General features: G+C 39.1%; 2 protein-coding genes across 2 annotated transcripts; both read left to right on the top strand.

Annotated features, from left to right (window-relative positions):
- The first annotated feature begins 2,399 nt into the window (after positions 1-2,399).
- On the top strand, positions 2,400-4,241 carry LOC139929323 (uncharacterized). The gene is made up of 4 exons (XM_078284293.1): positions 2,400-2,524; positions 2,648-2,816; positions 3,248-3,384; positions 3,993-4,241. Exons 1-4 carry the CDS (start codon positions 2,509-2,511, stop codon positions 4,052-4,054), a joined length of 384 nt encoding a protein of 127 aa, XP_078140419.1. The 5' UTR covers positions 2,400-2,508; the 3' UTR covers positions 4,055-4,241.
- Positions 4,242-6,112: 1,871 nt separating this feature from the next.
- LOC139929306 (cobalamin binding intrinsic factor-like) lies at positions 6,113-9,533 on the top strand. The gene is made up of 4 exons (XM_078284367.1): positions 6,113-6,200; positions 6,359-6,500; positions 9,129-9,265; positions 9,357-9,533. The coding sequence occupies exons 1-4, from the start codon at positions 6,137-6,139 to the stop codon at positions 9,416-9,418; spliced, it is 405 nt and encodes a 134-aa protein (XP_078140493.1). The 5' UTR covers positions 6,113-6,136; the 3' UTR covers positions 9,419-9,533.
- The last annotated feature ends 4,885 nt before the right edge of the window (positions 9,534-14,418 follow it).

Genomic DNA, 14,418 nt, shown 5'->3' with positions numbered 1-14,418 from the left:
TAGAAGTCGCCAGATGATGTCATACGATAATTTGCATATCAATATATAATGCTGCACTTGTTATGCACGCCGCGGCGTAGCCCGTTTTAATATAAGTGCTGACTCCGCCCACCCGGGCCAGTTTCGGCATACGCCGGTATCAATTACAAGTGGACCCTATCCTACAGTCCCTGCTCTCAGCGGAGGGAGGGGGGCTACACTGTGTGTGGAAAGCGCTGTGACCATCAGACCCCTCTGGATTAGACAAGCAAGTAGAGGAAACCGGCATCACCCATACCAATTTATTGCCAAATGCTTTGGGATTCAACACATTAACATTGCTTCCCATGGTCAGAAAAAGTCGCCAGATTTATTGCTAGTCGCTTTTGAGAAATAAAGTCGCCAGGGGGTCTGAAAAGTCGCTACGTCTAGCGACAAAGTCGCCAAATTGGCAACACTGGACAGACGCCAAAATGTACTATAGAACCGCGTAGGCAGGCTGTCCGTGGCCGCTACTCGTCCGTGGCAATTTTTTTTTGAGTATATCAGGCCTTACAATCAGCAGCTCAATTCACATTCTCAGCCAGAATCTGACGGCTGGCCAAACAGTAGCGTATTAAGCACGATTTTTGCGGTTAAAAAGTGGGGGGGACACAAACGGGATTTTGAAAAGAGGGGGGGACATGTCCCCCCCGTCCCCAGTGGAAATTACGCCCCAGGATCTGAGCAATAAATCCGAATTGAGCACTAAGGCTTGCAGTGTGAACGTAGCCTTAGTGCTCAATTCGGATTTATTGCTCAGACGGTTTTCAGATCATTTAAATCAGTTCATGGAGGCATTTTTTTATTCAGATATTATTGTCATTCAACAAGAAACACCAATGCATCTTGTTCAATTGCGTGTCTATGAAATGCATCTTCACACAGTCGATTCTGACACTGATTCTGATCCCATATGGATGTAGAGGGGCTGCTGCTTCTTCATCACGTTGTGTAATTCAGGATGATCTGCTCATTTGCTTCAGCAATGTAATAATCAATATTAACCAATATCAACCGATCTGACCCGTTTGTTTACACCACTGACAAGGAAACAGATAACATGATTGTGTCTTTAATCTGTCATGAATATTTAATGGGAATCCACCTTCACCTGAAACTTCCTGCTTGGCTTGGCAACTCCATAATCAAATAGCACAAGTTATCACATGTGTTATTTGATGAATCATGAGCCATGTTCTTTTTATGCTTTCTTATGCAATGTTACTAAATATGACTGCCTGCTCCCATTGCCAGTTCTTTATTGCTACATTCTCCACAAAGACACTGTAGTGTGACAGGGGCAAAAAATGCCTGGGGACACTGCTTCTAAAAATTGGCATAGCTTAAAAAGTAAAGATGACAGAAGTGCCAAATAAAATGTAGAGGTCCATTTGCACATTTTTTTTAATATATATTATTTTCTTTCATTCTCATAGTTTGCAGTGATTTTACAATAAAAAAAAAAAAGAAAAACATTCAATTTGTGGTTTTTATGTTTTGTTTTGTTTTTTTTCAGTTATGTTATAATTTCCCCTATAATATGGTATAGTATTGTTTATAGTAGTGATATATCTAATTACCTAAGGTTCTGCAGATTTTGGGGATATATAGACTTTGATGATATTGTGAAAATCTACAGCAATGAGCCCTTAGCACCAAAGACACAAAACTGGAAAACTGCAGACAATATTTAAAACAAGCGTCTTGCATATTGCCACTTTAGGAAATGGGCCTATAATTATTGAGAATGAAATATGACAGTGATGAGACTGATTTTGCATGTTCTCAATATTCTTGGTATAAAGAAAATCCAAAGTTTGTCACTTTGTATTGGAGAGTGGTCAATATTATTATTATCATTAACAACTTGATTTTGAAGGTACAAAATGGAATTCTGAGGTTATGGTAGTTCTCAATAATAAAACAGAAAATAAAACATGGGTCTACAAACATTATATGGTTTATGTCTGCTTTACATAAATTTAATATGATGCAAAGCAAGGTTTTAAAGATGCCACATGTAGAAACATAGCTAGGATAATTGTGCTTCAGTTAGGTATTTACTGTAACATGTTGATTAGCTTGATAGGTAGACATCTAACAATGCACACACACACACACACACACACACACACACACACACACACACACACACCCATATGAACAGAAACACAGACAGGGGACCTGGAGGGTGTGAGCAGGCTGGCTGGGAAAACACCTACACTATTAAAACTTGTACAACTTCCTTCAGAACATTGCTTTATACATTCCAAACCAGGATGTGTCTGAAACTAGAATGCCATATTTCACATTCTCTCAACCAAAGCAGAATAGTTCTGCACTTGTTTCTTTGTGTTACGCCCTCATAATCATGTGGCTTTCTCATAGCACTGATGAGCAGGATTACTATAAAAGCTGACGCATGAAAGCAGTGAACTACTCCACCTCTTCTCTTGCTGTGGACAACGAAGAGACAAAAACAAAACAATGACGACTAAGACAGGTAAGGGATATATTAGAGCTCACTTGTCAAGATGTTTATAAGTGCAAAAACAGATATTTGTAATTGTTTTCCAGCAATGAATGATTTGAAAATCACAATGTATTCATGCTCTATTTTCTACAGATACTAAGGACGAATGTCTGGTCGGATGTCATCCAATCCAATTTGAACTGACTATCAAGAATGCTGTCGAGCCACAACCCAACCTTCCATCCTTCACTGTTTCGGCAATGAGTGGTCAGACCCTACTGCAGGCCCTGACGACATTTGGGACCAACAACCCTCAATTTGGGTACATTACGCAATAAAATAGCTAGGCTTATAGACATGTGATGGCCATTCATTAACCATGCATATGGACTGGTGTCATTGTATTAACTTGGAAGATGTTTGTTTGTGTTGTTTGAGTAAGATTTGCTCTTAAACATTAATTTCTTCTTTTTGAACATGTCTTCTTATATGACCTGTGAATCTTTAATAAATTAAACCAAATGCTGATTTAAATAATTTTCTAAACAGATAAAAATATGTACATTTAACTTATGAAATGAATAACCTTGATAAATGTTTTCATGTGCTTTCATGCATGTTTCACCAATCTGCAAATACAGCATAGTTTTCTGACATGGAAAGCATCAACATGTGATATGCTGTTGAAGTGAACAGCAGCATCATTTCAGCAGGTTTCACTCCTGTTGAGTATTACTGTGTTTTTCTTGGCAGGTTTCAAACCCGTCATGTCTCTGACTGTGGCCCCTATGTGGTGTCAGTGACTGTGGAAGGAGAGCCTGTGGGCACAAATGGGTCGGGCCAATTCTGGGAAACACTGCTCAAAAATAATGGGGACATCATACCTATTGGTAAGTTGAAAGCTCAGAGGCAGAGCTCCATTGGCTGAGTTAAACCTCAGTGGGAGGAGACAAAGAACCACAGTTTTTCTGGCTAAGTAACATTAGACTGAAGCCCAGTGAAAAAGACAAGGGGTACAAACTAGCCATACAAGCCTATAGCTGTCAAGGTAAGCCAGTTACCTAGCTCCTTCCAAGAAAATGAATCAATGAAAAGAAGTCATTGCCATTTATATATATATTTTTTTATATTTTGACCAAAGTTCCTTCTTTGCATTTCAATTTTGCCAGTTAATCGTTAGCTAATTGAGAAACTGTTGTTCTTTGGTTCTGCCCATTGAGGTCTAACTAAACCAATGAGATTATTTCGTTCTCGAAATGTGGGACACACACAATGTATATATATACAGTATATATATATGTATATGTATATATATATATATATACATATATATACATATATATATATATATATCTGTGTGTGTGTGTGTGTGTGTATATACACTATATTTATATATATATATATATACTGTATTTATATATATATGTATTACTGGACATACATATTGTTACATCTACTAACATGCAGCACTAACATGCTGCTTCATTTGGTTTCACAGGCCTCAAATGTTACAACGTTTGTGACCAAGACAACATTTACCTGAGGTTTGCACCGTTTTAAACCTGAGTATGAATATGACTTTACTGCTGCGGCCCTGAATAAATTAACTGCTACTTGCAATTCCTCAGACTTATAACTAAATGTTATGATTACAACATGTTAACTGTTACTGCAAATCAGTGAACACATTTAATGTAAACTGGAATTGGAACTGAACACCAAGAAACAAATAAATGATAGTGTATAACTGTGTGTTAATTCATTTTTCAAGAGCAAATCTCTTTCTCTCTCCCTCTCTCACTGACACACACACACACACACACACACACACACACTCACTCACTCCTTTATAGAGTTGACCATGTTTTGTAAGGTTTACATATTTCAATTGTATGACAAATTTCCATGAAATGGAAAGTCATTCTGAATTAAAATAGAAGATAAATTTGCAAAAGAAACTGTGTGGGCGAGCTGAAAGCAGCTCCATGCAAAGTTGCATTCGGTAGGCAGATATTCCTGGGGGAGAATGGGATATTAGTTTAAGGAACTGACTAACAAGGGGTGATGAATAGATGGCCTTATTGATGACCTAATTTTATTTCATTTCTCTAGTCATGTAGGTATAGTGTTGTAGCCTAGTGCTCCAGACCCATTCTTGCAACTCCTCAATTTGGGTATTTTTCACAAAACTCCACAAATCACTTGCAAAATGAAACACTTCATTCAAAACTGTTTTATCTTCTCTCAAAATGTAATTTTGCATCAAAATGACACACACAACCATCATATGAATGCATCTTTCTAACAACCAACTACACACTGATGTGCTCAACAGAAAACATTACTATGAATATCTCATCAGTAGGCTTATGCCATTTGCATGTTCAGAGTTACACTCATGCACAGTAGCCTGTTGTAAAATACTGTTACAGTAATGTATATATACACAAATATAGTAACACACAAATACTTTATTTCAATCACAAATACTTTTATTTCAACACTTGGATATGTGTTGAACAGAAAAAAAAGGCATTATCTTACTTATTTATATATGTATTTTCTGATTTCTATGCATTTTTAACATTTATTTATGTATGTACTCGTTAATAGATTTATTTATTATTCAATTATTTCTAAATATGGCCAGTCCTGCCCTATACATGTAGTTTAACAATTATGAATTGAAATTGTAACCATAGACCCTGGCTGGTGTGTGAAATTAGACAGGGATAGACCCTGGATGTTTTTTGGATGGGAGACCAGGTACATGTAGTGGTGTAGTGTAGGAGAACCGACAGAGGACATTTATTCACCTGACCTTTGCTGACCTGAACTTTTTCCATCACAAATACATGATTTATGTGAAGACCAACAATAACCAACAGACCAGCAATAATAAAATACAGGATTATTGCTTACAGAGAAGCTTACAGTGATAATTCAGTCATTATGTAGTTGTTGTCTCGGCAATGAAATGTCTTTTAGCTTTCCTCAGGTCATAATGAGATATCTTGGTGGACTACAGAGACCCCTGGTGGCAAAACATCCCTACTGCCAAAGAAGAGAATTTTGTGATGATTAAATGAGCTTATACTGTGATAGATGTGAAAGAAAAAGGAAATGGACAAATCTGAAATGTGTTGGTATTTTTGAACAGCTTGTTGGTGTAACTTATTTGATAATCATCAGTTTACTAAATATCCTAAAGACCAGCATATTCTGAGTGAGACATACCAATCTTTACTGATAAATTGTGCTCTGGAAACTGATGAATAATACTTTATCTGTTTACCTATGTGGTCATATCTCTAAACCATCTTCAATAGAGTTACTTAGAAAGGTGATACAAGATTAAGTCGATCTTGACATACGATGGAGTATGTTTGCATTTCACTGTTACATAAAACTACAGTTTACAAAATTTGGCAGCACACAATATTGCATTAGCTTGCATAACATTAAGTTGACATTTTAACTGGCTCTGTGGAAAACATTATCAGTTTTTTATGGATGTCATTGTTCTCCAAAGATCAACAAAGTTCATTCAACTCCAGTGTGTAAACAATGACCACTAGAATATAAATATGTGAGCGGGTAGGCAAGCACACTGGCAGAAGGGAGTTCAAACCAACAACCAGAATGGTGATGCGTATTCTCCTATCAGTGGCCCTGCTGCTGTTGGCTCCTGGGATTCTAGCTGGAAGTAGGTTTCATAATAGCTTATAACAATTCAATGACTTTCATTATTAGTGAATATCAAAAAAAATGTCCCCACCCTTGGCTATATAGAAGTCTTCATTTTATTATTTTCTCCTCTGCTATTTTTATCTACTATACTAAGTTTGACTTCCTTTTCTCCAGAATATGATCGATTTCCCATTTATGTGATGACGATGAACAGCCAACTAAACACCCCCAATGTGACCTACAGCACTTATGGGGTTTACAGGGGGATCCTACTGGGTGCACTGAAGAGACTGGAGGACTCCAACGCAGACTTTAAGTAAGTTCATAACATTAATTGTTAGCTTAAAGTAATAATCTGCAACTCTTTCATATAGATAAATGTCAGTTTTGCTACTGTAATGAATGTGGGTTTTGTCCTTATTTAGCAGGAAAACACTGCTATTAATGCCAGAGCCTTTGAATAATCACAATGCGATGATGTGTAGTACAAAAAGGCAATCTTTATTAAATAGACAAATATATAAGCGACTTCATAAAATGGCGAGGGGTCTACAAACAATTAGGGGCAACTAGCCACACTAGGACAATCAAGGCTTCCACGGAGTTGAAGGACCACTACACACAGGGCTAGACTCTAGCTTTAAGGCACACCACTCGAACACGGCACGCTGGCACCCTCTAAACTGGAGGCACTGCAAATACCAACCAAAACAACACTGCACAGGCACTGCACTACACAACCATCACCGGCTTAAAGTGGAACTAGATGAATATCCCGCCTATGGGCTTACAGTTACCCCTCCCTCATCTGTTCTCCCTCCCCACGCTATTAAAAACAGGCCTACCTACACACATACACACATACAGGAATACACAATATTTTTAAACATGTATGGGCTACTTAACTCGACCACTCGGCGAGACCCTCCCCCGGGGTCTGAGCTTGAGACGCCGTCCAACTCCCCGGGGAAATGGCTTCGCTGGACGGCGTGGACAGAGTTCAGTCGGCGTCAGTGTCACACCAGACGGCAGGAAGTAACACACAGGGAGCGGTGGCGGCTACTGCACTCTTCAGTCAATCGGTGAGTCCATACACCTTACGTCACTAATTATGAGTCCCACAGCTCATTCACATCACACTACTCTCTATCACTGATTCATACCATACAGTAGTGTTTCAACCTATATCTAGTTCATGAAAGCTTTCATATTTGCTGTTCTACACACCTATGCGGGGGTCCCTCTTTCTAGGGAAAGATCCTCTGCTGCACAGGAAGTGATGCGTTTTATGGAAGCAACTGCAGCAGTTTGTTTGAAATAAATAATAAGAAGGTAGAAGAAAAAAAGAAGCCACAGTCTACTTTGAGTGTCTTTATTATTACAATATGTTGGCCAAGTGCCTACATTGAGTGCAAAATGCCAAAATGCCAAAGCAATGATCATCAAAAGTGTCATCAAAATCAAGAAAAACAAGAATCTTGACTGTCACTTGAACTGATGCTTGAAAAGAGCAGCAACAACAACAATAACGACAATTAAGACTACTACTAGTACAACTACAACAATAACAGAAACAGATAAAATCCATCAGTTCAACAATAAGACTGGTCTAAATTTGTTATTTAAGCTTCTTTGCAAGTTATGCTGGGATCATTTTTTCTCCCACGGTGCAGCTGAGGGCATCACAAGCCAAATTCAGGTCAGGCAGTCAGTCGTCAGTCGTCAGTCAGTCATTCAGTCAGGTAACGCTTAGTGAGATGTCGCTTCGTGAGATGGCCTCTAGAGGGCGTCTTTGACTAAGAGACGGCCTCTCGCCTATGGGCTAAATGCCATTCAGTCCCATACTGATAATGCCATGTTGCACCTCACACAGAGCCAAACTCTTTGCCGTCAATTTACAGACATCCACATCTTCTGCTGTCCTGCAAACCTTAACGGTTGGTAACGTTATTACCTGTGGTATGTGATGTTGGTGGAATAGGTAATTTAACCGATAAATGTGTGGTGCTAGCCGAGCATTGCTCCCACACACACCGGGCCCCACTCTCTGCCGTTAATTTACATATATCCACGTCTTCCGTTGCCCTATAAACTTTAATGTTAGGTAACACATTATTAGGCCTACCTGTGGTATTTAAGTGACGTTAGTAGAATGATTTAACGGATAACCATGTCGTAATGCTTCAGTGCATTGAATTGAATTGAACACACGCGCCGTGGGTGTGTACCATAGACTGTAATAAAAGACGGACGTAGTGAATGTGATGTCTGTCACCCATATGTTTCTGAAGGGCCGTTTTGAAGCCAAAAGTTGGGGTTCACGAGCGCCGCCATGTTAACATTTTTTGGAGCCGGAGCAGCGCGAGTGAAGCTGGGGGTTTCCCGCAGCGCCGCCTGCTATTGGTCGCCGGTCGCCGATCACCGGCGACCTGCGCGATCACTGGACAGGCGACCTGTCAATCACTCGGAAAACTACCCCGTTTTATGAGCATAAATGAGCATAAACTGCCAGTCTGTGTCATCTTTAATAATGTGTTTAAGATGCATTATGCTGTTGCACTATAGAACATATCAGGACCACATGTGTTTCCCATGAAATAGACTAGATGAATCCAGGTGAAACCTACGATCCCTTACTGGTACATCCACCACAATCATGAGGGGAAATTACAGTACTATAATGCTAATAATAACAATATCATGCATACTTATGTGGAATCTGATCAGAATTTTGCCTTCAGGTAAAGGGCTTCCCATAGACAACCAGCGTAGAATTGATCAACTCTACAATAAATATGTAGCCTAATCAAACAAACTGCATCATATAAATCATATCAGAGGTGTAGGACACTTGAATAAAAGGCCAATATTGGCCCAATATAATCGGTCTAACTCTAATTCTCATACTCAGTGGCCATCACATTTTCTTCCATTGTCCTTGCAGGTTCACCTACACAGAGGACTTAAACTATGGCCCATATCTGGAGAGTGTGAATGGTTTGGCTGGGAATGATCAAGAACATACCTACTGGGAGCTGCTGGTTAAGACAAAGGAAGGCCAAATCATAAGACCTGATGTTGGTGAGTCAATCGAGGAGTTGACTATATTTCTTTCTTGTTCTTACTCTCACTGTAAATCAACTTACAACTTACAACTGGATCTTGTTTGCAGGTATTGGTTGTTACATTCCTAAAGCAAATGAGCAGATCATCCTGAAATACACAACGTGGTGAAGAATCAGCAGCCTGAACCTCTACATCCATATGGGATCAGAATCAGTGTCAGAATCGACTGTGTGAAGATGCATTTCATAGACGAACAATCGAACAAGATGCATTGGTGTTTCTTGTTGAATGACAATAACATCTTAATAAAAAAAATGCCTACATGAACTGATTTAAATGATCTGAAAAGTATGAGACACACAAGGAAATGAACCATTTGTTTACACCACTGACAAGGAAACAGCTAACATGATTGAGTCTTTAATCTGTCTTGAATATTTACAGTTTTTCTCAATTGTTTACACACTAAAACTGGAACTATGCACACAATGGTGAAAATGACAAAATGTGTCAACAACAAAGACTATTTCTGCCAAACACAATTCCTTTGTTTTCACTCAAATAGCAATTCTAAATCACATTTTTGCACAATTCTACACACAAAATCTCATCATTTAGCACAATTTCATAATCAAGCCTTGTTTGTTCACATGGAAAACACTGGCCTTCAAATGCCAAACTCTAATTACCAATTTGTCTCACTCACGCCACACCTGCTCAAACTCAATTGGCTAAACTTTTCAATTATTTGTCAGAGCATAAAAGAGACCTCAGGTGACCTCTACTGTGTTGGAAAACAATGGAGCAACATGCAGCACAGAGGGGTAGAGGTAGAGGTAGAGGTGGAGGTGGAGGTGTATGTGTACGAGGTGGATGAGGAAGAGGGAGACGAGCTAATATTTCAAATGAAATACGTGCAACTTTGGTTGATCACGTAATCAACCATGGGTTGACCATGACCGAAGCTGGGCGGCGAGTGCAGCCCAATTTGAGCCGCTTCACTGTGGCCTCTGTTATCCGGGCATTTAGAGACCACTTCAATAGTCTTCTATACTGTCTACAGTAATTACAGTAATGCAACTTTATGGTATCATATCAATACAGTGCTCAGTGATTAGAGTACACTACTGAGATGCATAGTATACAGTAATATTATTTTGTGTCTTACATTTATGAAATGTGTAGTCTATATATACTTTTCACAGAATTGAAAGACGACCAGCAAGTGGTGGCAGAGCTTGAATATTCACAAATGAGCAAGAGACAGCTATAGTAGACATGGTGTTGGCTAATAATGTGATCAAACTGCGGGAAATTCAAAGAAGAGTTATCCAAGACAACACACCCATGTTCACAAACATACACCGGGTCAGCCTTTCCACCATTGATAAGATAGATAAGATAGATAGATAGATAATTTTTTTATTTATGTGTCACTCCTCAACATACAGGACAAACAGGGCAACAAACACAGTACCCCAATAAAAAAGAAGGTTGAGGACCACTCATTTAGAGTTATGAGACACAGGCTCAAAATAATACAATATATATATATATATAAAAAAATACTAGAATATATATATATATATACATATATATATACACATATATATATATATGTGTATATACATATATACATACACACAAATATACACACACATAAGTACATACATTCGTACAGATACATTGATACACATATACATACACACACACACATGAAAAATAGAGGTCATATTACACACACACAAACACAAAGAACATAAAACAATCTTAGTATTGCATTATAAAATTTGGACACTCATGAATGAACGTCTTCTGTTAAGGATGAGGTGGCAAGCTTTGGCACATTTGTTGATACAATATTTACCAGCTAAAACTACACACAATTTATTTAAATCATTGTACTCATTAAAATTTGCAACATGACTTGAAAGTTGAAAAAATAATTCAGAACGAATGTCTGTATAGAGTTCACAGTGTAAGAGTACATGGGCTTCTGATTCAATAGAACCATTATTACATAGGGTACAGAACCGTCTATCAGCTGGGGTGTTTGTGTACCTACCAGTTTCTATAGCTAAAGGTGCAACTCCACATCTGAATTTAGCAAAGGCACTTCTGTGCTGCCTTGATAAGATACTTTGTACATATGGCTCTGTATCAAAAGCACTTTTAAATAGGCAATAAGTGCGCAGTTTCTTACCCTCAGGTTTGTTTATTAACTGAAACCATTTCTGTTCATCACTCTCTGACACTGCAATGTCAAAATTCTTTAAGTCATTTCTTGAATAGACTATATCTGTGCGGGCAAGGTGGGACATGCATGGAGCTAAAAAAAGTTCTCACAGTGTACGTATAATTTTTTACATTAGTCAATTGGGAAGCCCACAGAAACACACGTTTACAGAGTCGACTATCAGGCATGCTACAAAGCCTCTGCCAATTCTTAAAAATACATGACCACTGGCGTTGCCATAGAGTTTTCCAACCCATATCACCCTGTATGGCAGCAGTTGGGGTGTATTTACCAACTCCTAAATAAAATCTGCATGCTTGGTTAAAGACAGCATTAACACAAGAGTAGCTTCTGTAACCCCAAACAGCAGCAGCGTGTGTCAGAATGGGTAAAACCAGAGATTCAAACAGTTTGGTAAAACATGTAAAAGGAAGGCCACCCATAGATTTACATTTGGCTATGATAGCACCCAGAGCTCTATTTGCATGCATTGTCAGATGCTTAACAGTTTTGTCAAAGTTTAGAAACTCTGTTAGGATCAGCCCCAAATATGTATACTCCTTAATGACTTCTAGTGGTAGTAAGGGCCACATGAAAATCCGAACAAAGTTAAGGGAGCTGATGGGTTCCTAAAATGCACCACCTTTGTTTTGTCAACATTTATGTTCAGTTTCCAATCCTGACACCAGCTATGGACAAGGTCTAACATCTCCTGTAATTCTTTTTCAGTCTCAGAAATTAAGACGATGTCATCTGCATATAAGAGGATGGATATTTTTTCCTCATCTATACAGACACCCTTACCTAAGGCTCTGATTGACATAGAAAGATCATTTATGTACATAGAAAACAGAATGGCCAGTGGCCTTTTCAGCTGTAGATCATGGAATCGGGCCGCAAAACTTTCCTGAAGGTTTTCAAGCAGTGTTGCATATCGGGCTGTTTCCATTTTCAGGGCGGTTGCTTGTCCGCTTGCTTTTAGCAGAGAGGGAAAATGCGCTAATTCTCCCTTTTGAAGATGTGTCTTAAACAGCTTGAGTTTGTTGACAAACGCGAATACACTTTGCACCAGGTCAGGCAGCATTTTTAACTTCCCCTGTAGATCCAGGTTCAGTCTGTCCAGATGACACAGCATGTCTACCAAAAAGGCCAAATCCAAAATCCACTGGGGGTCTGAGAGCTCAGGATATTCCTTGTGCTTCTCTTCCATGAACAGTTTCACAGCGTCCAAAAGATCAAAGAAGCGAGAAAGCACATTACCTTTAGAAAGCCACCTCACAGTACAGTGGAGCGGCAGGTCTCCGGGAAGCCCTTGGTCGAGTTCAGCAATGAGATTCTTGAATTGTCTGTGTTTAAGAGCATGTGTGCGAATATAATTGACGATTTCCATCATGGGCTTCATGACGTGGTCTAAATTCAGCTTTTTAGACACCAATTGCTCCCGATGAATGATGCAGTGGAAAGTCCTACACTCTGGAAATGTGTTGTCAGCTTTACAGAGCCCCACAAGCCCGTTCACAGATCCGACCATAGATGGCGCTCCATCCGTGGCTATTGCCGTTAGTTTTGGTAATGGCAGATTTGCTTTCACAAACACATCTGTCATTGTTTCTTTCACATCGATGCCACGGGTTCTGTCCTTTAATGGTACGATATCAAGGAGTTCTTCTTTTATTACACAATCTTCTGAAACAGACCGTGCAAATATTGCCAACTGAGGCTTGTCTTGTATATCACAAGACTCATCCAATGTGACACTGAAATACTCGCATTTTTGAAGATCAGAATGTAATTGTGATTCAATGGCATTGTTTATGTCCAATATTCTGTGTTCAACAGTGTGGCGTGACAGTTGGACGTCTGATACCGTTTCAGTTTGTCATTTTCTGGAGACAAGATTTTAACAACATCACTGAGGCATTTTTTTACAAACTCGCCTTCATTGTATGGCTTTTTAGCACGGGCAATGTTCCACGCCACTTCGTATGATGCAAGCGTTACTGTCTCCGAATGCTTGGCAAATTTTCGGAACAACTGAGTCTGTTTTTCTGCCTGACTTTTCAAGGTGTTTAATTTGTGCTTGCGAAGTTCAGTACCTTTCTGGAATTCCTGGTCGATGTTAGCATGGAGTGAGCTGAAATGGCGCTGTAGATTTGAAGCCTTGAAATGTGCTAATGACGTCTGGCATATCAGGCAGAATGGCTTGCCATTACGTTCAACAAAAAAATCTCTCCCACTCTTCTAAAAACGTCCTGTGTTCGTCTTCATATTTGCGCTTACTTTTACATTTCCCTGCCATTTTTAGAGCGAACTTGCCTTAAAAGAAAATGTTGGAACGCTCAACAGCAAAATCACCGCAAAGTTGTTGTTTTTTTCATTTCCAAGGTGATTGGTTCGCTGGCATGTTTTTTTTCATTTCCAAGGTATATGATTGGTTTGAAGTGGTTGGCTCTCACACTGAAGCAGTGGTATACATAAGCATGGCCTGTAACAGTCAGTGTGTTAAAAACTCATACACACACGCACACACAGACAATTTGATGTGAATTGAAGAGCCGCATAAGAACGAGCAAAGAGCCGCATGCGGTTCGCGAGCCGCGGGTTGGCCACCCCTGTATTAGAGATATATAATTCCAGGCGATTTGCCCACTCTGGCTATAAAAGAGGGCTTCTATCAAATAGCGGGTAGCTTACAATAGTTGCCTATAGTTATCAATAGTGAATTAAATTTACTATTGCATGTGACAGGCAGTGATAAGCATATTTACCTACACATTTACACTGCATTACACAATCTGCATTTTTCCTCCAGCCATCCTCTCTAGCCTTTGCAACAGCAACTGTGTTACTTTTCGCTGTTGTATTTTTGTATTGCTCATATTTATTCATTATAATAGTATGTTCTTATTGAGAGAAAAAACAAATGTTAGTA

This window comes from Centroberyx gerrardi, chromosome 6 (genome assembly GCF_048128805.1).
Source record: "Centroberyx gerrardi isolate f3 chromosome 6, fCenGer3.hap1.cur.20231027, whole genome shotgun sequence".
In the NCBI taxonomy this organism is placed as follows: Eukaryota; Metazoa; Chordata; class Actinopteri; order Beryciformes; family Berycidae; genus Centroberyx; species Centroberyx gerrardi.
The sequence above is the reverse complement of the archived record's forward strand: the minus strand, read 5'-3'. Positions and strand labels throughout refer to the sequence as shown.